The 27,597-nt window shown below is 41.2% G+C and overlaps 1 protein-coding gene across 7 annotated transcripts in view; it reads right to left on the bottom strand.

Annotated features, from left to right (window-relative positions):
* Positions 1-26,580, bottom strand: part of PBX1 (PBX homeobox 1) — a 292,465-nt gene extending 265,885 nt beyond the window's left edge. For 3 of the 7 annotated variants that reach the window (XM_077986383.1, XM_077986403.1, XM_028849909.2), the window contains exons 1-3: positions 26,235-26,580; positions 25,751-26,042; positions 22,483-22,556 (exon numbers count right to left, since the gene is read on the bottom strand). In XM_077986383.1, the coding sequence (XP_077842509.1) occupies positions 22,483-22,556; positions 25,751-25,941 (265 nt within the window). In that variant the 5' untranslated portion in view covers positions 25,942-26,042; positions 26,235-26,580. Of the gene's footprint in view, positions 1-8,561; positions 9,724-22,482; positions 22,557-25,750 lie in introns of those variants that run through there. The other 4 variants (XM_077986408.1, XM_077986393.1, XM_015125589.3 and 1 more) reach the window with 2 other exon arrangements.
* Positions 26,581-27,597: the final 1,017 nt, after the last annotated feature.

The raw sequence follows: 27,597 nt of genomic DNA, 5'->3' as shown, positions 1-27,597 counted from the left end.
GACTACAGCCAAGACTACAGTGAGATTCCTTGCCTGACACTGCCCCCCAACCCCAACCTCCCCAGACAGGTCTATAAATAGCAAAGCCACTAAAGCAAATGCTAAACCCAGCACTGAGTGGGGCTGATGAGGATGGAAGTTTGCAGGGAAAACTGAGCTTCTCACTACTCCTTACTCAGAAACATTAGAACTGCCCCGGGATTGGGGGAAGGATGTCCCCAGGGAATGACCCCAAAAAGTGACAGCCAAGTTTGAGATATCGCAGACTGTAGCTAGGAATTTTCACTAAGGGAGGAGGGGAATGGAAAGAGGTGGGGAAAATTCTTCCTTCACTCTTCCCCAGGAAGAGGTTTAAATTACACATACTCACATTGGAAGGGGTTGGGGAAGGAGTGAGGAGGGTGCACAGAAAGATGTCCATTCCATTGTTTCGCTTGCCTCCGGTTCTACAACTTCTTTCATTGATGTCAAATTAATTAGTTAATTTCCATTTTTAGCTTCCTGGTGTTATTTATTTTATTACTATTATCATTACTAGCAGTAGTAGTAGATGGAAGAGTCCTTTTCTAGCATTTTGGTTCATCTGATGGGAGGAAAACTGGACAAAAGGTCAACATGAACAGACAGAAAATTAGTTTAACTTTTAAAAGAGGGGGAAAAAGAAAAGAGGAGATTTTACAGATGAGAAGAGACAGGCCATTCTGTGGAGGGGGATAAAAGGAAGGTACTGGAACCTGAGCCCTTGATTAGTTAAAGAAACAGCTGCCCCCTCGTGTCCGCCTCTCCCACTGGAAGGTCATGTCCAGCCAGCTTCCTAGTCTGACTATCACTTGCCTTTACATGGTCCTCAGGGTGTCCTCTCTTGCACACTTCCCATTCTACCTCACCCCCATCTACTCCATGATACCCCTCTTACTCTTCACACCCCAAAATACAAAATCTTAACTTAGAAAACAGAGAAGCTGTTCAAGAACTTCTCCCCATTCAATAACATGTTGATCCAAACCAGAAACCTTTCTCTCTGAGCACTTAACTGGAGTGATGCAATAGATCTAAAGAGGCTTTTCCATCCTGTCTTCTAATTCTCGACACATCACGTAAGAACATACATAAGATGAACAAACTAGTATCCTTCAAGCAGACAATACTACTTTTAGATTTCTCTCTCTGTCTCTTTCTCTCTCTCTCTCTCACTCCCTCCCTCCCTCCTAGAGACTGAGTCTGACTCTGCTGTCCAGGCTGGACTAGAACTCCTGTGCTTGAGTGATCCTCCCACCTCAACCTCCCTAGTAGCTGGGATTTATAGGCATGCACCGTACTGCACTTGGCTTTTGGAAATAATTTCTTAAGATATTCTGTCTAAAAATATAAGTAAATCCCAAGTAGATTTAGATGAATTATTTGTGATCTAAAAATATAAGTAAATCCAAAGTAGATTTAGATGAATTATTTGTGATTCCTTTCCTCCTTCCCCTCTCCCTCCCTTCCTTCCTTCAACTAGCATTTGTTGGGCATCAAATATATATACCAGGCACTGGTCTAGATATGCAAAGATGAATAAAGCATGGCTCACTAGGACCTCACCATCTTCAAGGTGGCGCTTGCAAGCTTGGAGAAAACTGGGTTCATCTTGCAGGACTTGCTTTGAGAGCATACTGGGGGTTAAGTGCTATGCTATACTTAAGTTATCTTCAAGGGCCTGATCAAGAGCTGCCCTAAAGAAAACGCCTTCGTTTTCTCCCAAAGGTAAGCAATTTGAGGACAGGTTCCTATCTTGTATTTCTCACTCTGCCTGCCATAGAAGTACCCAGGAAATCGTTTTTAAATGGAAAGAAGAGGAGAAAAGAAGAAGAAAAGGAAATAAGGTAAACATTATTTCTAATAAGTGTAGTAATGAGTATCTAAAAATTAACAGCCCTGGATAAAACCAGTTGTGCTAGTTATTTGCTCTTTACACTCTTTATTTTACACATGTGTCTCGGGGACTGTCCCTCCTGGCCTTCTTAGGAACCATGTTTCTTCTGTAAGCCAGTCACAGGAATCACAATGGTGGCTACAACTCCAGCTGCCCATGAAAAAATGGAACAGGGTCTCCCAACTAAGGCTGCCAGGTCAAGTCAGGAGTAGACTAAAAGAGGGGCCCCACTCCCCTCTCACCCTGTGACCTGAGAGTCAGAGAGGCTGGGTTAGTTAGCCCAGGAATGGGACCCTCTTCCCTAAAAAAGAATGGAAGCAAAAAAGCAAATCTACAAGACAATGGCCTCTCTCCTCTCAGAAAACTCTCACATGCCCTATTATTCTATTTTTTTTTCCCTCCTCTCTTGGCTTAAAGATCCAAACCCCAAATTCCAAAAGGCAAAGCTAGCTGTAACGAGAGTGTAGTTTAAGCGGTCTATACTTCATTTCACAAAAGAAAATGTTCACACTTCTATCATACAGCAATTATCCAGCTAGAGTACAATGTAACTATTAATATGTGTTTATTCCAGTAAATCATACCTTCCTCAAGGACAGGGACTTTTGATTCATCCTTCTTTTTATTTCAGAGTCAAGAGTAGCAAGTACTCAATAAATGTTAATAAATTAATGTTTCCCCTTTTGAATAAGCAGATAAAACAGTGTTTCAATTCAAAAAAATATTAACAGGATATGTACTATGTATGGGCTGAGCATACAAATCCTGTTCATTATTTTCAAGAAATTCTGGGTCTAACAAGACAATTACATAGTAAATCAATAATTATGATAAAATCTGGTGAGTGCTGTGGATGGGTTATGTATAAAGGGCAGTGGTAAAACATGAAATATAATTTTTTATCATGTTGTTGAGGACAATGCCTATCATATCACTACCATCTTCTTACTAGAAATTATGAGGCTGGGCGCAGTGGTTCACACTTGTAATCCCAGCACCTTGGGAGACCGAGGCAGGTGGATCACCTGAGGTCAGGAGCTCCAGACCACCCTGACCAATATGATGAAACCCCATCTCTACCAAAAACACAAAAATTAGCCAGGTGTGGTGGCATGTGCCTGTAATCCCAGCTACTCGGGAGGCTGAGACAGGATAATCGCTTGAACGCGGGAGGCAGAGGTTGCAGGGGGTTGAGATCGCATCATTGCACTCCAGCCTGGGGAACAAGAGCAAAACTCCATCTCAAAAAAAAAAAGAAATTGTGAAAGAAATTTTGCATGGTGTCCAGTACCAGGAAAAAAATCTGCTTCTCCTTAAACAACTGATTAGTTTCCAATTCTAAATGCTTTGCAATTTGAAACTGATCCTTTCTCCCTTTTTTACTTGTGCTACTAGGAAGGACAAATCTGTAGCCAACCTTTCCAGGATATGGACTGAACAAGATCCTAGACTAGTTTGACCCAAAGAGACAGGTAGCTACTTCCTTACTAGCCAAAGGCCTGAGAAGTTCACAATAAGAAAGGATCTTATGGAGAACATTCCCTTGCATGTTTTTTTATTGCCCTACCTGAATTTTTTTCTTCTAATTTCTTCATTTACTTAGTAAATCTCTTGGTATCACTCACATCTTTTGGTAAGCTTCCTGCATGCCTTTTTGAAATGAAATAAGCAATAAACAAATAAATAAGATACATAACAGGTTCTCTGGATAAATAAAAGAATTTTTTCCCTAAGTACACAATCATCCCCAAGATACGGAAAATTTACACAGCCATAAGGAAAGTAACACAAGAAAACTGAAAATAGACGGTGAACTAGGATAGTATGATTAAAGGTAAGTTAGTAGATTTATTATTTTCTTTTGTAAAATTTTCTTTATTAAGGTCTTCTTGGTAATAATGATGCTATTATTATATTTGTAATATCAACAGTATTTTTTTCTAAACGGTAAGTTTTAACATGAAATGCCTTGAACTTTTTCTTCCCCTTCGAAGACCTGGGGTGATATGAACAGCTTCACCTTCACCCTGGTCCTGCATACCAGGCTGTTCTCTGGGCCACCACCACAACTTGGAAGGTAGATCTTCCCTCCTCAAAACCGAAAACAACCAGTAATCAAAAAAGGGGGCTGGGCACAGCGGCTCACGCCTGTAATCCCAGCACTTTGGGAGGCCGAGGCAGGCGGATCACAAGGTCAGGAGTTTGAGACCAGCCTGGCCAATGTAGTGAAATCCCATCTCTACTAAAAATACAAAAATGAGCCAGGCGTGGTGGCCCAGGTCTGTAATCCCAGCTACTCGGGAGGTTGAGACAGAAGAATCACTTGAACCCGGGAGGCGGAGGTTGCAGTGAGCCGAGATCACGCCACTGTACTCCAGCCTAGGTGATGGGACGAGACTCCATCTCCAAAAAAAAGGCGGTGGGGGAGCTGCTGGATATGCCTTTCCAACCACAGAGGCTTTGTAACTGGAGAGATGAGACTTTTGGGTCTCTCACCAAGGAAGCGTCCATCCACACCACTTAGAATCACTGGAGGGCCCAGGGCCTAGAGTCTGGCTGCACCAGGGAGGTGGTATGATAGGACAGTGGGTACAGGAAGGGTGTGCAAAGGCAGGACCCTGGGCCCTGCTTTATGCTTCTGTCAAAATACTGGACTTCGGAGAAGGAACTAGTAGGAAAGGTGACATATACAACAGGGGTGGTCAAGCTTTAGACCCCCAGCAAAAATAAGTCATGCTTGTTGCCTGAAAGAAGTCAGGTGGATTCTAGAGCCGGGTGCGGTGGCTCATGCCTATAATCCCAGCACTTTGGGGGGCCGAGGAGGGTGGATCACCTGAGGTCAGCAGTTCCAGGCCAGCCTGACCAACATGGCGAAACCCCATCTCTACTAAAAATACAAAAAAATTAGCCAAGCATGTTGGCGTGCGCCTGTAATCCCACCTACTAGGGAGACTGAGGCAGGGGAAACGCTTGAGCCCAGGAGGCAGAGGTTGCAGTGAGCCAAGACTGCATCATTATACTCTAGCCTGGGTAACCAGAGCAAAACTCCATCTCAAAAAACAAACTTGGCTGGGCACGGAGGCTCAATGCCTGTAATCTCAGCACTTTGGGAGGCCGAGGCAGGTGGATCACTTGAGGTCAGGAGTTCAAGACCAGACTGGCCAACATGGTGAAACCTCTGTCTCTACTAAAAATACAAAAATTAGCCAGGCATGGTGGCACGTGCCTGTAATCCCAGCTACTTGTGAGGCTGAGGCACAAGAATTGCTTGAACCTGGGAGGCGGAGGTTGCAGTGGGCCAAGATCATGCCACTGCACTCCAGCCTGAGCAACAGAGTGAGAGTCCGTCTCAAAAAAAAAAAAAGAAAGGTCAGGTGGATTCTAAAAACAGAATAGGCAGAGGCCTAATGAAACTCAGGAAATAAGCTCAGGGCGAGTTTTGAACTTATCCTCTTTACTTGTTTTGCAGCCAGCCACAGTCATGAGATAATTAAATTTCTGTACCTGAGAAACAGGATCAGAAATGAGTAGAGCCAGACAATTTGTTATTTGGACAACCAAGTAAGATTCCACTGGATTTCCTTGGAAGAATCACAGTTTGACGGGCTGTCACTCGACGGGAATGAATACTTTTATAGAAAAATCTACACTTAGTAAAACTTACCAAGTAAAATCTCCAAGTCAGCCTCTCATTAGCTATGTGACTTTAGGAAGATTCACTAAACTCTCCATGCCTCAGTTTCCTCATCTTAAAAATCAGAGTCATAATAATAGTGTATCTAATACTTTTTTTTAAATACGCATTAATTCCTATTACACATAAACAGGAGAATTCTGGGCTCCGCAGGAAAGTATGAGACATCCCTTCTGCTGACATTTTCTGTTCAGTTTCATTCCAGGATGATCCACCACTACTGGGGCCCAGAGCACTCTTTCCTTCGAATCACTTGGAGGACACAAGTATAAAGTAACAGCTTAACCATCTACATAGCATGTCTCCCTTCTTCGGCTGGCAGCCAGGACAGACAGACTGTGCTGTCTGTGTGTTCCAAGAGTCAGAGAAGCCTTCAGGGCTGGTCTGTCCCAGTAACTGGGCTGAACAAGCTCCTAGACCAGTTTGATCCAAAGAGACAGGCAGCTATTTCCTTACAAGCAGAAGGACTGGGCAGGCCACAGTGAGAAAGCCATCACATGGAGTATCATAAACCTTAAGGAGACCAGGCGGTCTAATGACACAAGGCCTCAAAGAGCATTAAGTTAACCCAGTATCTTCTACCAGCAGGGAGGGAGAGGAAGGGGAGGGTATGAACATGAAAGATGACGCTAACCATGAAAATTTAATTTGTTAAAAAAAAATGGAAGACAATACACAAATTGTCTACATGTTCTTACTGAATACATAATAAATGTAGGGTATAAACATATATGTGCACTATGATAAAAATTAATTCCAGCTTCTAGAAAGCATTGCTGTTTGTCTCCCTGCTAGCAAGAACCCTGGAGCACAGAGGTAAATTTCACACTTCCTCTCAGCACTCCTGCAAGGCAGAAGCAGACCATGTAGCTTAAGCTGCCCAGGTGAGCAAATGTCACAGAATGCCTATTCAGCGGGTGGTAAATTTCAGCCATCCCACGGAAATGCCAAGTGGTCTCAGGTCACAAGTTTGGCAAATAGCAATGGGGGCTGGGAGGGCATGGAGGGGTGGGTAGGCCCCAGTAGATGAGAGGAAGAGAACAAAAGAGAGCGAAAGGGGAAAGGCAGAAAAGAAACGAAGGAGGTTACAGTGCTTGAGAAAAGGCAGGAAGGCCAAGTATGCAAGGACTCAAACATAGAACATTTCTGAGGCATCTAAGTAAAAAACTAGAACTCCTTGATTCAAAGAAAGCATGCTTCTGCATGTATCACCAGGGCAGCAATGAACTTTGGTCAAGAATGACCTTTACAGCCACACTCCTGGCTCTGGGGAACACATTCCTGGCTCCTGTCATGGGCTTTGGGAGTGAGGGACCTGCCCATGTTACATTGATTCTGACCTTGATTCAGGCCGCTGGAAGTTCCTTGAGGGTAAGGGCCACAACTCACACGTATCTGTATTTTTCAGTCTCTTTCACAACATCCAGGCATGGAAGAAGTTTCGCAAATATTTGCTAAAGCAATAACTAGACCAAAATGGAATATAGACTCTTCAGTCCCATCATGCCCTCCAGGAGGTCTAAAACAAAAATGTTTAACTGGTATTTCTCAAACGAAAAAATAAATCCAACTAAGACAGAGATTCATTTTTAACTTCTTCACTATACAACCTGTGGAAGATAAAAAGTTTTCACCAACATCTCCAGAACATAGGGCATTAAAAAATATCTGATGAAACTTACTTAGAAAACAATTAAACTTCCATAACCTCTACTTACAAAGGGCAACATGCAGGAGGTGATACTATAGGTGAGAAGATATACTCCAATGGGATCTTGACAACACAAACAATCTTTGCATACTTATACCCAAATGGAAGCCACTCAAGAGATGCTTCTCTCCCCTAGGAAGTCACCAAAACATTTCTGTTTGAAACACCTAGAGAGGAGTCAATAGAATAAATGAGTAGGAGGGTGGGGGTGTCCGAATCAGGAGCAGAAGGAAGCAGTTATTTCCATTCTTTATTATCACCATTGCTGATATTATTATTGCTATGCTTATATTTTAGCTGCAACATCTGTAACAGTCAGAAGCAACATGTGAACTCTCAACCTACATAATAACCCTTTCGTCCTCTCCCCCAGAGTTACTAGGATGAGAAATTCATCCTGTGAAATTAATAATGGGCTTGATTCTCCAGCTGGTGGATCAGAGACTAGGCTGGTGGAAATTTATAGAGGGAATTAATTCACAGATTTTCGAAGTAATGAGGGAATTCAACCTTCCTGACTTCTAGCTCTCCCACATTCATTCAATAGAAAGTTTCTGGACCGTCTACTGCAGGACCTGCTGGTTTCCCGTGAAGCTGTAACACAGCAATAATAAGAAAGCACAAGAATCCATTTAAGAATAATAATCACACATCAAGAACATCTTTCCTAGTGTAACTTTCTAAGAAGAAAAATAAAGTAATATGGCTTAGGCATGTGTGTGACGACAGCCCCTTCCTGCCCGGGCTCCAGCAGGCTAGGTGGGGGAGGGGAAGCAACTATGCATGCATGGGCAGGAGGGGGCAAACTACCAAAATAAATTTTCCATTTTCTGAAAACTGGTAAAAATAAGGCAGCTTGAAGCCCCTTTACACATTCCTCTGAGACAAGACAAGCCGCCATATAAGAAACTAGCTATGTTTGAAGGCCCCAAACCTCCTTCAAGTGTTAAAGAAATCAGACCGAGCTTAACGAAAACAAATGTCAGTGCTGTTTAAAGTACATCAAGGTTCTTTGGGTTAAAAATCTCCCTAGGGGAAGATGACGCACTCCCTGTAAGAGCTGAGAGATAGAAAAGACGGGAGGGTTTCGGCAGTAACTCCGGATTATATTATTTAATTCATTTCATTACCATAAAGCAACAACTCGAATATTTACCGAATAGAGCTGAAACAATACACGGCCAACTAAGAAAGGAGCTGCAAATTAATACGCGTGCGTGTGAGCACATACACACACTCACCCACGTGCTCACACGCGGCCTTCCGAATTTCACTTCTGCATGCAAAACCACCACCACCGAGGTCTGCCCGGCACCGGCACTTTGCATATTGAAAACGCGGCTCCGGCGGGGCCCACCGAACAGATCCTGCCCAGGAACAGACCCTGGGCCCGCCTCCCTGGGGACAGACCGCACGCATCCCTCTGCCTCAGAGGCTCTGAATGTGACTCCAAGCCCACATTGAGAGGTGTTTAATAAAGGAAGTATGGCTCCCGAGAGGCTGTCTTCCCCCTGGGTGGCGGCGGCCCTCTCTTTACCACCCTTTGGGAGAAGAGTGAAGTCCGCCGGGACACAGGAGGTGGCGGGGGAGCCTCGGGCCGCAGCCGGGAGCAGAGCGCCGCGGCTGACCACTGCAACCCCGGCCGGGCAAGGGAAATGATGAAAACACAGCAAGCCCCGCTTGGGGGAACACTTGGCTTCGCGGTCCGCGCGCAGGCGGCCGGTGACGCACGGCCTGCGCTGGGAACTCAAGGCCGGACTCTGCGGAGGGCCGCTTCTTGGGCCGCACGCCCGAACGACAGGGAGCCGGTGGCGCGGGGGCGCAGGGTGCAGAGAAGACCGGGTGCGACGCGGCGCGACGCGGCGCGACGCGGCGCGTAGCCGGCGGACCGGGCCGTGGCCGGGCGCTCCCATGCGTCCTCTAGGCTGCGCGCATCAGCCCTGCGGTGAAGTCAGTAGATTTGCGAGGGGGTTCACGGCCACCCCAGCCCTCACCTCTAATCTAAGTATTAATTGTGCAGTGTCTTGCAGCAGGACCCAGGCGACAATCTATGAAAGTCCAGCTCCCAAGATCATCATTATCCTGTCTGAAAAGGGCATCTAGTCTTAGCACAAGGCCATGTGGCTCGCCACCGGGCTTCTCCACTATTTCTTGGTTCCAAAAGTTTTATTTTGTGATGCATCCCCTTAAACTCCTTCTAGATGACTTCACAATTTCTCTTTTCTACGTGATCTGAACGAACATGCCCTCTCATCTCTTGGATTTTATTGTTGCTGGCTTTTTGTTGTTTTTTGTTTTTTCTTTTTTCCCATTCTTCCTTAATTGGCCTCAGGATGAAGCTGCTTTAATTATTCCTCACACGACGTGGTTACTTCTTGGGCCTTTATACTTGGTGCTGCGCGCAGCATCACCACCCACTCGCACCCACCCAGACATTTCCCCCGCAAGAGGTTAGGGATTACAGGCACCCTAGTAAGGAGGAAGCACAAAGGAAAGCTGTGCATGTGTTACCCGCTCTTTGTTTTTAAATGTTTATTAATGTAAGCAGGGTGCATGGCCCTAGAGCCTCTGCATGCAAATTCTGCAGAAGGGAATTAACGTCTACACCCTCGTATCCACGGAGTGCCTTTCAGAATGGATGTAGGCAGGGCTCATCATTAGACTCTCTGGGAGTCTTTCTTTGTTAGGGACAAAAGATAAATGCAAAGTTTCAATTCTATTAACAATGGTAATTATAAGGAGGATTCTCTTACAGTGACAACACTGAGGTCTCAAATCACCTAACACACTCAGGAAAAGCGACTGACTCTCCCTGCCCTACCAGCACAGGCCACTAGGTAAACTTATTCCTCTGACCTACTGGCAGATTCAACCTGTCTCAAAGCAAGACAAATATATAAACTTTTTTCTCAAACTTACTGACCACTCTTTCTTAGGGAAACTCAAATATCTTTCTGAATATCCTTGTAAGTTTGCAAAAGCCCCAATGACAGTTAGGTGGGAAACAGAAATTATTTCAGTATTTCAGCTGAGGCAAACATTGAACAAGTAACTCCACCATTCCAAGGTGAAAGTCAAACCCCTTTCCTAAATTCCTGGGCTCTGCCATATGAACTCAAGAAGGTATTCTGCCCTTCCAAGACTGCAATCAGAAATCTATTCCAAGACAAATTTCCAGTCTAAAATCCAATAGCTGCAAATACATAGCATGGAAACAACATATGCATTCCATCACAAAGTCCACAAGGTGGATTAAGCTGGGATTGGCCTCCAACTGGCCTTATAAATGGGATCCTGAATGCTTCAATACTTTTTTTTTTTTTTTTTTTTTGAGACAGAGTCTCACTCTGTTGCCCAGGCTGGAATGCAGAGGCACGATCTCAGCTCATTGCAACCTCCGCCTCCCAGGTTCAAGCAATTCTCCTGCCTCAGCCTCCCAAGTAGCTGGGGTTACAGGTGCCCACCACCACACCTAGCTAATTTTTGTATTTTTAGTAGAGACGGGTTTTGCCATGTTGGCCAGGCTAGTCTCGAACTCCTGACCCCAGGTGATCCGCCCGTCTTGGCCTCCCAAAGTGCTGGGATTATAGATGTGAGCCACCACACCCAGCAATAAAATTTTTTTTTTAATTCCACTATTTTTTCCCTCCCAGTTTGCCTTCTCCAATGCAACTTGATTGATGGAGGGTAACGTTAACACCACCATAACTGGTTTTACATGACTAGGAAAGATACAAGGATTCATACGATAAATTAGAATGCCATAACAATGAAAAATAATTTTCTTTTTTAAAGGTTCCACCTGTCTTGCCTCCTAGAAATCTAAGCTTTGGCAGGGATCATGTTGGGGCTCACGACCCATGGAATATGGAGTCACATTAAGGGTTCTCTAAAGGCACCCATTCCATGGATGTGGAAACCTGAGACCAAGAGGTTAAATGGCATTCTCAAAATAATATGCTACCACAGAGGTAGTCAGTGTGAGGCCGCAGAACTCCTGATACAGGGTCCAGCAAACTCCTGTCATACCATAGAGTGCTCTGTACTTGTTCCATTGCATTACAGCTGAAGAAAACAAGAAACTGCTTCGGCCCACTCAGTCTATTCTAGGGAACACTTCAGATTTTGTTAAGGAGGAAGAAAGAACCTAAAATGAAGAGCTATGGAAAGAACGAAGCAAAAAAACACAGAGAAGGAGGTGGAGGAACCACCCCATCCTGGCTTCCAGCAGTGACCTCAATAGGGTACAGTGGACGTTCTCTTCCAGAAAAAGATGTCTCAGATATGCTTTATTCTGGAACACGGCTATCCATCAGGAAACAATTTCAATTGCTACAGAACTACCAGCTCAAGTTTGAGTGGGGAACAACCATGTATCTCCCTCATAATGTAAAAGCTATAGCAAAAAAGGAACAAAACAAGGACTTATGCCAGAACAACTATTCTACGGCTGTGCTGTCCAATATGGTAGATACTACTCATGTGTAGCTATTGAGCACTTGAAGTATGGCAAGTCAAAATCAATATATGCTATAAATGCTGGATGCGGTGGCTCACACCTGTAATCCCAACACTTTGAGAAGCCAAGGTGGGTGGATCACCTGGGGTCAGGAGTTCAAGATCAGCCTGGCCAACAAGGTGAAACCCCATCTCTACTAAAAATTAGTGGGGTGTGGTGGCAAGCGCCTGTAATCTCAGCTACTTGGGAGGCTGAGGCAGGAGAATCCCTTGAACCCAGGAGGCAGAGGTTGCAGTGAGCCGAGATCACGCCACTGCACGCCAGCCTGGATGACAGAGAGAGACTCTGTCTTAAAAAAAAAAAAAAAGATGGGCTGTAAATGTAAAATACACAATGGATTTCAAAGCTTCAGCATAGACACACAAAAAAAGAATGTAAAATATCTCATTAATTTTTATGTTGATTACATATTGAAATATTTTCAATGTATTTAAGTTAAGTAAGATGTATTATTAAAATTCATTTACTTGTTTCTTTTTACTTTTTTTAAATGGGGCTACTAAAAACTTTAAATCATTAAATTTAACATTACCATTTCAAGGCCTTAGCACAAAAAAAAAGTGCAAAATATCTCAATAGTTTTTATACTGATTACATGTTGAAAGATTTTTAGATATATTTGGGTTAAATAAGAAGTATTAAATTTATTTCACCTGCTTCTTCTTACTTTTTAAAAATGAGGCTACTAGAAAATTTAAATCATTAAATTTAAAATTACAGGTGTTCACTAAAAAGCACTGTTCTAAGAGATTCTCTCCGCAGAACTCTAGAAGTGGGGGAGGACGATGTGAAAGTGTGGAGATGCCTTTTGCTGCGTTTTGCCCAAGACTTTTATTTCTCTCACACTGACAACCATTTAACATAAAAGCTGGGTCAGGACGCATGTTAGTGAGCCTCTAAAACTCCCGGACAGAGGTAGTAGAAAACTCAACCTGAACAGACAAGGCCAAACTGATGAGAGAGGTGGTCAACACTCTGTCATGTGGTTTCAGAAAAATAACAGTAGTGGCCATTAGTTGAGCACACTCATTGAACTATGTGCTTTATATTATTGCCTTTTTCAGCCCACCAAGCCGACATCATACGTATTATTATCTTCACCACAGAAATGAGAACATTGAAGCTCTGTTAAACCCAGTAACTCACTAATGTTACACAAGCTAGAATGGTTTCACTCAAAGTCCATGCTCCCTCTTTCACACTGGATTATTATTCAGAAAATTCTCCAATCTTTTTCAAAAGTGTCTTCCCCTCCAGGAACCTGACCTCTGAAATTCCAGCATTGGAGAATCATTCCTTTGACTTTTTTTCCTCTTTAAAATGCAAATAGTTCTAACAGAGATTTCACATAAATCCTGATCATGCATACTTCAAGTCAGATAAATTTATCAAAAACTTTGTTTTCTTAGAGTATTGACCAAACATGACCATAAACACAGCAGAGTCCTAAACACAGAGAGGAGACATCACTGAATGGAGAAAGAGGTTGAAAGAATGAAAAGCTGAGAGTGCTGAAGACAAAACTTAGTGCCATTTACACTATGACTTAAGAATACACCCGGCTGGACGTGGTAGCTCAGGCCGGGTGCGGTGCCTCATGCCTGTAATTCCAGCACTTTGGAAGACCAAGGCCGGCGGATCACTTGAGGTCAGGAGTTCAAGACCAGCCTGGCCAACATGGTGAAACCCGGTCTCTACTAAAAATACAAAAATCAGCTGGGTGTGCTAACCCATGCCTGTAATCCCAGCTACTCAGGAGGCTGAGGCAGGAGAATCGCTTGAACCCGGGAAGCAGAGATTGTGGTGAGCCAAGATTGCACCAAAAAAAAAAATATATATATATATATATATAGTACAGATTTTTGTATATCAAATATACCTCAATAAAGTTGTTTTTTAAAAAAAGTACCTACTACAGCCACTGTGTAAAACAGTTTAGCAGTTTCTTAAAATCTAAACATAGAGTTATCACATAAGCCAGCAATTCCACTCCTTATCCAGAGAAATGAAAACATATATTAATACATAAAAACCTGTAAGCACATGTTCATAGCAGTATTATTCATAATAGTCAAAAATGGAAACAACCTAAGTGACCATCAACTGAATAATGAATAAGCAAAATGTGGTATATCCATACAGTGGAATAGTATTTGGCCATAAAGAAAAATGAAGTACTGATACATGCTACGGTACGGATGACCCTCCAAGGCATGCTAAACAGAAGAAATGAGTCAAAAAACACCAAATATTTTATGATTCAATTTATGTGAAATATCCAGAATAGGCAAAAACCATGAAGACAGGAAGTAAGTTAGTGGTTACCAGGGGCAAGGTGAAGGGGGAAATATGGACTGGCTGGTAAAAAGTACTGGGTATTTTTTGCGGGGGGGCGCTGATAAAAATGTTCTAAAATTAGATTGTGATAATGGGTTCACAACTTTGTAAATATAGTAAAATCCACCTGTCTGTCATTCAAATGGGTGAATTTCATGGTGTTAGAAATATATTTCAAGAAAACTATAAAAAATAGTAAAAAATAAATCTACTATGAATCAAGGTTGTCCTTATGACAAAGATAACATTTTTCCTAAATAAGGAACGTATTAGAAAGGCAAGAGGTCAGGTTGCCCTCCATCAAAAAGTAGGTGAAGGATATGAACAGACACTTCTCAAAAGAAGACATTTATGCGGCCAACAAACATATATGAAAAAAAGCTCATCATCACTGATCATTAGAGAAATGCAAATCAAAACCACAACAAGATACCATCTCACGCCAGTTAGAATGGCAATCATTAGAAAGTCAGGAAACAATAGATGCTGGAGATGATGTGGAGTAATAGGAATTCTTTTACACTGTTGGTGAGAGTGTAACTTATTCAACCATTGTGGAAGAAAGTGTGGCACTTCCTCAAGGATCTAGAACCAGAAATACCATTTGACCCAGCAATCCCATTACTGTGTATGTACACAAAGGATTATAACTATAAAGACACATGCACACATGTTTATTGCAGCACTATTCACAATAGCGAAGACTTGGAACCAACCCAAATGTCTGTCAATGATAGACAGGATAAAGAAAATGTGGCACATATACACCATGGAATACTATGGAGCCATAAAAAGGATGAGTTCACGTTCTTTGCAGGGACATGAATGAAGCTGGAAACCATCATTCTCGGCAAACTAACATAGGAACAGAAAATCAAACACTGCATGTTCTCATTCATAAATGGGAGTTGGACAATGAGAGCACATGGACACAGGGAGGGGAACATCACACACCAGGGCCTGTCAGGGTTGGGGGCACGAAGGGAGGGAGAGCATTAGGAGAAATACCTAATGTAGATGACGGGTTGATGGGTATAGCAAACCACCATGGCATGTGTATACCTATGTAACAAACCTGCACGTTCCACACATGTATTCCAGAACTTAAAGTATAATTAAAAAAAAAAAAAAGAAAGAAAGAAAAAGGTCAAGTTGCCCTAATCTCACTTTGCGCTACTTTTCCTGCTTTGGAACTTCACAAGTTGAATGGATAGGCTTATGTATCTTCAGAGAGAAGATGTTTTTAACTATGATTACACAATGCCTCCAGTTGCTGACGCTAAGAAAACGCTATCCCTAATAGGCAATTCTAGCTTTTCAAGTGGTTGTTGTCCAGTTTGTAGTTTAAAAACTTTTTCTCTGTTCTTACCCATTCTCTTTTCCCAACCTCTTCTTCCAATCTAGTCCCAGACTTTTGGCCAGATATAGCCAATTCTCACTTTAAGAGAATAGCAAGGGAAGCAGGGCCAGGCATGGTGGCTTACAGCTGTAAACCCAGCACTGGGAGGCCAAAGCAGGCAGATCACTCAAGACCAGGAGTTTGAGACCAGCCTGGCCAACATGGCGAAACCCTATCTCTAGTAAAACACAAAATTTAGCTGGTGAATGCCTGTAATCCCAGCTACTCAGGAGGATGACGCAGGAGAATTGCTTGAACCCAGGGGCAGAGGTTTCAGTGGGCTGAGATCACGCCACTGCACTCCAACCTGGGAGAGAGCGTGAGACTCTGACTAAAAAAAAAAAAAAAAAAAAAAAAAATTGCAAGGAAAAAAAGAAAGCAAATTTTAAATTCAGCAATTTTTGTCTCTTTTCAGCATAAAATCAGAGTCTTGGAATTGGCTGTGTCTTTAGGGACCATCTGGTATAAGCCTCTCTATTTCATATAAGAAAACAAGTCCAGAAATAATAACAGCTAGCAGCTATTGACTGTTTACTCTATGCCAGGCATTGTGATTTACATGTATCACCTTATTTAACCTCACAGTGACCCGCTAAGATAAGTACCACTACGATCTGCATTTTATAAGGAAAACGAGGCACAGAGAGGTTTTTTAACTTGAATAAGGTCACACAGTTAAGAAGTAAAAGATCTAGGATACAAACTCAGAGAGTCTGGCTTTAAAGATGAGGTCCTTAACCACTACTATTATAGTTTATCATAAACTTATTTAAGCAACTTCTCTAAGGTCTTATAACTACTTAGTAGAAGGTCCAGAACTAGCACCGAGTGTGACGTATACCCACCCCGATACCTACGTAATGACAAAAGTTTCAGTAGAAGATGAAGTCGAAACTACAACCTAAATCAAAAAGATGAATTTTTCACCCATTGCAATCTTGATTTCCACCAATAATTGAGAGATTGAAAGAGAGATGTCAGAGGTAAGAGACCTTCGGGTAAGACACTATTGACCTTATTCTGCCATCACGGGGGTAGGTGTTATAATCTTATGACAGTCTATTCTTGCACCTTTTTTCCCCTCTGGGGATCACTCTGCTAAGTTCTGAGAAGTGACATCTCTGAGATGCAGATGGGGCAAAGACACAACCAGAGAATTTTCCTCATGAGTGACAATCGATTACCCCATTACTTAATTAAAGACCAGTAGATGTACATTTTTTTTTTAACCTGAAAGAGTTAAATGCAGTGATATCCTGTGAAATAAAATATGAATCCTGAGATAATTTATTATAGAAAATACAGCACCTTAATTATTTACATAATCCAGGGAACTCAAAGCACTTCACGAACAACTCATGAATTCTCTACTTATTTTATTTATCAATTATTGCATTCCTTACATCCTACCACACCATTGCAGGTAAAGGGCAATGGAACCAAAATTATTATATTCCTCAAAATCAGGTTAATATGGCAATGAAAATGAATGGGTGCTTCTTAGGGTCATATGAGAATGAGTAAGAGCTGTCTGGAGCTGGACCTAGGACACTGTCTCTATCATGTGGTGCTTTGGTAAATTTTTATTTTTAAAGGAAAAGCAATAAAAGGTATATTTAGATTCACTTCACCCAGTTCAAACATAACACTATCCATCTAAAAGAGATTTGAAACCAAACTGAAGAATAAGCTTTCCTAAGATATGCCTATGACACAAAAGAAGTCAGGGTTATGCTTTTTTTTTTTTTTTTTTTTTTTTTTTTTGAGACGGAGTCTCGCTCTGCCGCCCAGGCTGGAGTGCAGTGGCCGGATCTCAGCTCACTGCAAGCTCCGCCTCCCGGGTTCACGCCATTCTCCTGCCTCAGCCTCCCGAGTAGTTGGGACTACAGGCGCCCGCCACTGCGCCCGGCTAGTTTTTTGTATTTTTTAGTAGAGATGGGGTTTCACCGTGTTAGCCAGGATGGTCTCGATCTCCTGACCTCGTGATCCGCCCATCTCGGCCTCCCAAAGTGCTGGGATTACAGGCTTGAGCCACCGCGCCCGGCAGGGTCATGCTTTACAAATGAAAATATCTTTCAATTTAAATTATGTACAACATCTAGGTTTTGGTTTATTTGCTTGTTTGGGGGTATTTTTATAATTTTGCCAACAACCACAACAAAAAGTTCATGGATGTCAACAGAATGCAGAGGCAAAACCATGTGAGCAGGCCTGGCACCAGCAGTGAACTAAACACGCAGGCAGGTAATGCCCCCTTCTCAGCAAACAGTGCAGCCTACTATATAGAACCCACCCACACCTGGCCCAGCCCAACGCCCCACAGCTCCTAGTTCACAAGGTTCTATGTTTCCCCGCTTATAAATCCCCTTCCAGATTCTTCAGTGTAACCTAAATCTCTCTCACGTCCAATCCTCACAGACACTCCTATTGTTAGAAAAAATGACAGCAAATTTCCCAAAATCTCATTCTGGCAGCTTTGACCAAACAGCTCTTTGCACTTCTCAAAAGCCAGAATTGTTCTAATTCTAGTCGTAGACTAAAAATGGAATACACAAAAGTGACTAAAAAGAAAGGACATTTCTCATCACAAGTTCTTCTTATATTATGTCTGTCAGAGTTATATTGTTGTAGGTCTGTAGCTTACATCCACATTATAATAAATAAATAACACAGGGTCTAACCACATTACTTCTGCCTTAACACACTGTACCTGAAAGATAGCATCAGGTAAAACTGACTTGTAAGTTCCTTTCATTTAATCCCCTTTTCTTTCCTCGGCATCTTTACCACAAGGGAGAAAAAAAAAAAATTAACCAAATTCTTGAATTTTCTCATCAGCAAGAAAAGTTTTTGCATTTGCTGGCTATCGATGAGCTTCTGTGAAAATGACTCCTACCATTCCAACCCCAAAAGGAATCTGATCAGAGGCTGCTCTAAATGATTTAAAGTTATTTTACTCCTATTTTGCTCAAGGCCTAATACCATCAGAATTCTCTTCCTGCAATCTATAGCTTCCTTCCATTACCCACCGCCCCTCCACCTATATATGCAAACATACACACACACATATACATAGACACACAAATTATTCTCTAATGCTTTAAAGGGGAGAGGGGAGGAAGAGAAGTCCCATAATGTAATTGCTATATTAAAAAGAAGTGGCAGGCGAGAATAGTAAGGGAGGGTGTCAAAAGTGAAATACAGTAGTAGAATTAAAAAAGCACACACGCTACAGTTCTGTGATGGGGGTGTTAATTGAACACAGAGAGAAAAGGAAAGAGAGAGAACAAAAGGGCGTTAAGGAGCAAAAAATAAATTTTTTTAACCTCCTCCAAAGATTTGATTTGCATTAACTTCGATGCAGACAATGCACAGAGGACAATTGGCTGAAAAGTGCCATATATAGCTATTATGTTCTAAAATTAAAAACTATTCGCAACAATTGCAGCTATTCGTTGCTATCTATAAATATTCTCCTTAGTAAATGGCATGCAATATTTTTTGTGTTTTTCTAATTTTTAAACTTGCGTGATTTTGACACAGAAGTAAAAAACAGGAAACGTTTAAAAATATATTCAAGGCTTTTTAAAGAAATGTAATATGTTTGACTTTTTCTCCTTTTCTTCTATCCCAACAACCCCATTACCACCACATATACACATATGCAAACTTAGCCTATTACTAATAAGCCAGAAGACAAGGAATGGATCTTAAAAATCCCTAAGAAAATGTTATAGTAAATGATCCAAAACTCTAATTGTCTCTGTATTCCTAGAATGAGTGAGCAGATAAAAGTCACATGTGAAATATACATTGCTATAGGTCTTGACAGGGTTTTTTAGCTGCTCTTTGAGATTCGCCACCCGAGCATTTTGCTGGCACTTCTTAGCATTTATTTTTTTTAAAGTGAAAAGGTATTAAAATAAAAACTACCCACATTCTGAAGCAAGAAGACACATGGGTTCTTTTTGTTTTGTTTTGTTTTTTAAATATTCCCATAGTAATTTCTGACTTAAACACCCATCAATCAATTGTAATTCAGACGGCACTGCCTACTTTGAGGTGTTACGTGCATGTGTGTATGTATTTTTAAAGTTCCAAAAGGTTGGTAATACATCTTAGCCAGTTTTCGTATTTACAAGTATAAAATCATTAACAAATGCAAAAAAGCAAAAATAACAAATCAATTATCAAGTTCCTCTCAAGAGTTCTGCCTAGGTGAGCCAAATGTATGAACTTTGTGTTAGAATACAAACAAACAAAACCCACCCTAAATCAAGTAACCTCTATTATTATTACAAGCATTATAATGCTTGAGATGGAAACTCAAAAATACTCATTTAATGCAAAGAGGCTTGAAAGTACCAATAGAAAAAGTCCCCAAACAATAAAGGAATGTATGTGAACTGATCACTCAAGCGATCTTTTCACCAGCTCTGTATCAAAAAGAGGGAAAAAAAAAAGGTTCCTGCAACTTTACAGACACTTTGTTCCTCCGACACATCAACTGCATGGAAGATATGCTGGCAAAAAGATTCAAGGTTCCAGGGTCCTCAGTAGCCAAGTAATCGTGCTTTAGAATCAAAGGGTTCTTTTTAGCACACCACAGTTGACTCCTACCTTTAACACAACACTCAACATTCCAGGAGAGGTTTTTGCCTTCCCTTCAATCCTTCCAACACACAAGTTGAAGACTAAGAGGGAGGTAAGCCTTTTTTTTTCCCCTACTTTCACCCAGGGGTGCCCTCTTAATCCAAAACGTGTGTGTGTGTGTGTGTGTGTGTGTGTGAGTGTGTGTGTGTGTCTGTCCCTTAACACAGGGGGCAATGATTCTTATCACTTTCAATTACATTATTTGATAAACTATTTTTTTAATGTATTATTCTAGAGACAACATAAAAAAACCTTAATTTAGATTTAAGTCTCTAAACATTAAATGTATTGACACAAAATTCAAAAAACAAAACTTTTAGAATGTTACTTTGACCAGTATGACTACTTTACTTCCTATCACTATACTTGAGCCAATATGAACAAGGAGCGAACTCTTTAACCCACACCTGAACCGGATCTCTATTCACACCCACCCACTTTGATCTACTGCCTCAGTAGGTTTTAATTAGGAAACTAGAATTAAGCACTTTGGCCACAATGTACACTTAAGTGCCCTGACAGGCTTCCTTTCAATCAAAATCTGATAGATTCTCTTTAGTCCATATTATCACATATGCTTTTATATCTTGATTCTACATTTCATGAAACAAGATCAGCAGGAACTCATACTCGATTAGAAACAAATCTCAACAAACCAAATATTCAAAGTAAATAAGCATCAGAGATCAAAGAAGAAAAAAGAGAGAAGATAAAATATATATACACACACACACACACACACACACACACACACACACTTAGGTTTCCTACTCTGGGCTAATAGAAAAAAAAAACTAAAAAGTGTGACAAACTGGAAAAAAGCTCTCTTGATATTTGAATGCACAGTCCATAAATCTTTTAAAAGGTATCTCACAGCTAAAATAATGCAATTAACAGGTTTGCCATAAGGTTAAGCTTTGGCAAGGCAACCTGGAAGACTTAGAGGTCTGAACATCACTTCTCAGGTGCTTTGTCTAGAATGTTATGCACAACACAAATAAGATTCAACAAAGGAGCTGCGTACTAATTTTACACGCATTTCAAGACCCAAGTAATTACATATTCCATCAACAGCCACATCTTGAAACTATTTTTTTAAAAGAAAAACACAGAGCGCTCTCAAACAGAAAGCCACCCTGTGTGCCCTCTCCCCCCACCCCTTTTTTATGTGTAACTATCAATGTATATCAACCAAGCATGCAATCATATTTATTGTCACTTTCATTCATGTCATGCCCTTGCTTATATGGTTTAGATATGAATTATTGACTGTTACACTCCTTGTTGTAAAAAATAAATAAATAAATAGGATGTCAGGTACTTTGCACTGCTCTAAAGCGAGCGGGTAAGTCAGAGCCCAGCAGAAGCTCCCGATTTATATAACCACTCCTGGTCCCTCATCTTTATTCCCTGGTTTCAGATTGCCTTCTCAAATCTTTCTTCTTACAAGGGAGAGCTCTACCCACTTTGGAAAATTAAGGATTAAAATAAACAAACAAGGGGATGTTGCTAAATGTCCTTCCCAGAGCATCTGTTGTTTAGGAACACCTCTGATTGATGACTGCTATTTTTTAATTGTTGCTTTAAAATTTAAATGCCCTCCTGGGATGTGTTATAAGTGTGTTAGTCCATGATACGAGGTCTAGAAAGTAGAAAAACAACAGAGTGAATGATCTCATGGCGTTATACTCCCCCAAAGCCAACGATTCTCCCTGCAATAAAATCACAGGCCACTCAAATACCGATAACCTAATGTTGTATAGCGCATTCCACAAAGGTATTTGACAACACTCTCTGTTGAGAACCTCTAGTCTGCTGCTTTGTGTAATTACAAGAAAAAAAGGAAAGGAAACTTCAGTTTAGCACCCCCATACCCAACTCCAAAAAAATTAGGGTTTTAAAAATGGGCTAAAATATATTCCTTAAAAAAATGAACTTTTACTTTCATATTTTTGCCCCAAAGATACATCAGTCTATAAATTTCCTTTCAGAATCTACATTTTAGCCCCAATCTCAAAAAGGCTGGAAATAGAGTTATGGAAAATTAGCCAATAGTGCTTGATAATAACTGTCAAAGAAACTTGGTGCTTTCTTTTAAGGAAAGCAGGGCTAGGACTTCCTATTCGAATATGAGGTCAACCTTGATAGTACTTGTATTCTGAAATTTTAATATTTAAATGATAGATTTGTGACTGCTGGTTAAGTGATTTAATTGGCCAAAGAAAATGCTAAAATGTTGGAATCTCATTCCTACCTGTTTTTTCTTTGATTTCACACAACACATTAAACAAGGCAGGCTTCATTCTGTGGCAGTTTAAAGCATGTTTTCTGCAAGAAAGAAACAACATGATCGCTTAGGTGGACTCTCAAGATCAAACTGCCGATAATGCACAGGGTGAACACATTTGAACATTTAGACAAAATTATATACCAAGCATAACTCTGTGGCATGCTTCAATTGTTTTCATGACTTAATATACAGAGTCCCGCCATAGAAAAAGAAATAATGTTAATTAGCAGGGAGAGAGTAGGGATTTAACTACAGAACAGAACTAACCTAAATTAGGCCCATTTAGGGAAAGGGTTTTTTTTTTTAAGTAGTTTAATCAAAGTGTAATTCTTAAACCCACAATTCTTCCCAGGACAATGAATACAGCAAAGCCAAAGGCGTAGGTTAACAGTTTTGTAAAATCCATGCAACGACCACAGCCTAGGAACTGTCTGCCTCTCGGTCTGTGTGTTTTCAAATTTAATTCATCCATGTGTTCGAATTCATTCCGCAGATGCCCCTGTATTCTCATAAACACAAGATGCTTGAAAGGTCTTCTGAGTAGAACTGTCAATTTATAACATTTCAGTCCCCAAGTTAAAGAGTATGGAAATGCATTGCCAGGGGGCAAACATACCCATATGGGGAATAAATTCATTTCTCTGTGTTCACATTATGCCTCTTGTGCACACACTGCTTATTTGCAGGTGTTGAAATTCAATTATTTACAATTAGGACCTTGCCCCCATTGGGGGAAAAATAAATGCAATTTTGTCTTTTAGATTAGTGATTTACCTGGTGGGTGTGTGTGTGTGTGTGTGTGTGTGTGTGTATTCCGAATGCACTTGAGGAACAAAACAATACCTTTCCTTCTATTTTATTATGGAATCACTTAGCAGAATGATACTGTTTTGGAAACAAAATACTGATCATATCAGCTATTAGTTAAGGGAATTCTGTCTACTAACTAAAATTAATGTGTAAAGATAAATGGAAAGTTCTGGCACTCAAAACACATGCAATTCTTTTTTAATCCCTTTGAAAGTTAAAAAATAGACACACATCCTCATGAAGAACAGAGATCAGAAACATACTCTGTGTAGTGTACAGCAGGGGAGTAATAAACTCAAAATTCAGGACCATCAAAAAGAACACATTTATTATATCTAAAATATTAATGGTTTACTTTTGTAAATAATAAATATACATTATAAAGGTGTGACTAGAAAAAGGAAAAAAGGACATACTATCTACTGTTTATCCAAAAAGAAAGCTTAGCTTTGATTTAAGTTCTCATGTGGGGTGGGAAAAAAAAGATGGAAAATAAAGTATTAAAGACCTTTCCTGGGTCTTTTAAAATAGTTTTAATTAATTCTATTCTTATACATAGGACCAAATGCAGACAAAAATTCTCACACAGCTTTATAAAAATATTGCATTTCCACAGCACACAAACGAAGCTAGCTATAGAGGAAGAACTGAAAATTTCCCCATCCCAAAATTGTATCTGATCTCTCTCTGCATCTAGGCCATTGAAAGGGGGAAGTCGCCAAGCCCTATTTGTCCTCAGTTGCACAAAAAAAGAGAGACTGAACATCAAAAAAGTAGTGAGTATCTATTCTTACTAGCCCCTTCCACTTCACAAACTTGTTTTTAAGCCAGTTTATCGGTATGTCTGAGAGTATTTTTCTAGAACAATATAATAGAGAAATTATGTCCCAATTCAAAAGAGAATTGCCAGTGGGAAATCTTCCTCTTACCATACCTATTAGCTTTTCTTCACATAATAAAATTTAAAGAGAGCACCAATTAATTTTTAAAATTTCCCCTATTTAAACAAAACTTAGAATGCTTTGAGTCTTTCAATATTTCCAAGTTTTCAAACACCCATAAACCTTAGTACTTTTGAGTTTACATGTTGCATGTGCTTGCAGCTAAAATTGAGTATAATTCATAACATCCATGTTTTTAACTGCTTCCTCTCATTTTCTCAACTCAGATTCTTATTTCACTTAGACAAAAATACACATAATGATGTCTTCTCCATATAACCAAGTCATCTGAAGTACAGGAGTTGTGTATATTTGTTTACAGGGTTTTCAAAGAAAAAAACAATGCTACTTCAGAGATATAACAAAGCTGGGTTATTGTATAGACATATGTGGTCATTAGATTTTTAAAATTCTTGCTTTTGAGTTCGGCCTTGGGCAAGCTGTTAGTGGGTTGTCACTTAGTCTATGTTTTACTTTGAAAGAGAATTTACTGTAAAATCCTGGAGGAGAGAACTATATACCTGGCAGTGGATTAACTTGAGAAGCTACATAGTTTATTATGTTTCCTAAATGAGACCTTCATGTCCTATAGTATTGAAATACATAAAATTCATACATGCTTTCATTTCGAAGTGGTCCTGAAAGAAGCATGGGGGAAAAGAGCATGCTTGATTTTTGTCCCCCCACCCCTTTTTAAAGGACCATACATAGCTGTCTGTGTCACGGAAGGTTAGTAAACCGGCTCAAATTAGGAGACAATAAAGTTAAACTAAAAATCCGAGTCTCTTAAAACTAACAAATATACCTAAAAACAAAATTATCTTTTCATCAACTTTTTAAAAAAACAAAATTAAGTGAATGCAAAATATATTCTGGATAGCTGACAACTACTGACAAAGAAATACCCTGCTTTTTGGTTGTTTTGTATTTTGGGTAGGGGGGAAGGAAAGGAGAAAATATCAAAATTAATTTAGGACGGCAGAGTCAAGAAAGAAAATCAAACTCGCTGAATTAGGTAATGAGTCAACTAAATTTGCAAATAAAGTGTTCTTGGGACATTTTATTTTGTAATGTTACAGAGTCCCCTCAACAAGAAGGCATGGAATGCTGTTCAAAACTTGACAATTTTGCTTTCTCTGATACTTTTTTAAAGCAGTAAAAAGTGCCGAGGGCCGCTTTTGGATCAGTTGGCAGCATTTTCGGCGTGCCTGTGTGTCTGTGTGGATATAAATGAATACCTCTATATTCACACACACACACACAATATGTACACAGCCACATCTCGGCATGGGCGATTACACTTTCGATAACAACGCTCCTTCAAATTTTACTCCTCCGCCATGTAGTTGCTTGTCAAAATGAGAAAAGAAATAACATTTTTTTAAAAAGCGCTGTGGTGATTCAGTTCCCATTGTTTCCCCCTGCGAGAGGGAGAAAAACAAAAAAACCCCAAGAAAGGAAAAGAAAAGCCTCCATCTCACCTGGCCTGCGCCTCATCCAAACTCTGGTCTGTGATGGTCATAATTTGCTGTAAAATGTCTCCAATGTCCTGCTTCCTCCCGCCCTCCCCCTCGGTCCCTCCGGCCCCATCCTGCAAGTGCTGGGACAGGCCGGGGTGTCCGGCCATCCCGACCCCAGCATGGGAATGCATCAGCCTGGGCTGCTCGTCCATCTCCAAAGGCTACGGCAGCCCCCGGCTCTTCCTCTTCTGCTCCTCGGCTCGGCTCCTGGGAAGCACCAAGGCTTTTTATCCTTCAAGCTTGTCTTCAAATCCTTTTCAGGATAAACAGGGAAGGGGGAAAAAAGAAGACCAAAAGAAAAAAAAAATCCCTTTGCCTCTTTAGAGGATGGTGGGAGGATGGGGAGGGGGAGGGGGAGGGGGCGTGAAGGGGTTGCGGGGTGAGGGTGGGGATAAGGGCTGGTGGGGAAGGGTGTTGACTCCAAAAAGCAAGAAAAATAAACCACCTTCCCACTTGGCGAAAAGAAATCAGAGCTGGCTTTGGGTTTTTCAGTCCGGTCTCCTTTGCAAGGCAGAAATGGGCTCCCGGCGCTTAAATCTGTGGCTTAATCCTTTTGCAAATATGCATTGATCGGGAGAAAGGAGAGGAAGGCAGGGGGATTGCAATGCAAACTTTCCCCCCCCACCCCCCGCTGCCCCCCACCCCCACTCCGGGCCAGAGTGATCTCAAAGGGGGTGGGCTGTTGCAAAAGCCAGATCTCCCCCAGCCGCGGCGGCAGGCAAAGCACAGGCTCTCTCCTCCTCCGTGTCTCTGCAAACTCCAGCAACCCCGTCAGCCTCCTGCTTTTGTTTAGCTCAGGCTCAGGACTCCAGAAACATATACAGAAAAACCACAGCCTGAGAGGAGGAGGAGGAGGAGGAGAAGGAGGAGGAGGAGGAGGACGAGAAGGAGGAGAGGGGAGGGGGTAAAGGGAAGGGGAGGGGGCGGGGAAGCCGGGAGGCTGGAGAGAGAAGGAGGGAGGAGGGTGCCTGGAGCTCCTCCCCCCTTCCCCGATTGGCCACCAGATAAAAGACCGGCCCCTCCTCCCCTACTTTCCTCACTGCGCCTCCTCGCCAGCCTCCTTCAGCTCCTCCTCGCCCGGCGCCCTGTCAATCAGAGTTCAGAGGTGGGCCGGGAAGGAGGCCGAGCTAATACCAAGTCTCCAGTCCTTAAAGGTGCAATGATACTGTAGTTCCAGCTCAGTTTCTACTTTTCCTGCTCGCCTTACTTAGGTTGCGTCCTTGAGGAAAATGTGTCTCCACTTAAATGCAAACATATAAAATTAACACGAAAGAACACAGACGTGTGCGTCCTCCCGCCCACCCCTGCTTTTCTTTTGCTGTGGCATTGTCATTTGAAACTTGATTCTTTTAAATGCTTAGACCTCATGGAAACTGCTGAGAGAAAAAGTTTGTCAGCACGACGTAGTTATGAAACATAATCGAGCTGTTAATATAATTAATAATGATCTCTAATAAGTGGCAGATGTAATAATAGATAAATTTTAAAAAAACAATTCTAGCACAGTAAAGTTGAAAAGAATACCAAACTCTTGTCATTTTTGCTACATGAAAACTAAATTATGGACTATGAAACTGAATAATGCTGAAGAAAAAGAAAGATTAATAAATAAGTTCACCAAATGAAACTAATTCAACATTTCTCTCTCTTCCCCCTGGGGGAAATTAGTTATTTGGCTTAAATACCTAATAAAGAAATGCATATCACAGTCTGGTTCTAGTTTTTAATATAGTCTAATAAGCATTATTAACTGAGAGAAGAAGTGAACTGACATTTATTGAATGCCTACTATGCACCAAGTAATTTAC

Source organism: Macaca mulatta, chromosome 1 (assembly GCF_049350105.2).
Source record: "Macaca mulatta isolate MMU2019108-1 chromosome 1, T2T-MMU8v2.0, whole genome shotgun sequence".
Lineage (NCBI taxonomy): Eukaryota > Metazoa > Chordata > Mammalia > Primates > Cercopithecidae > Macaca > Macaca mulatta.
This window is presented reverse-complemented; position numbering and strand designations above follow the sequence as displayed.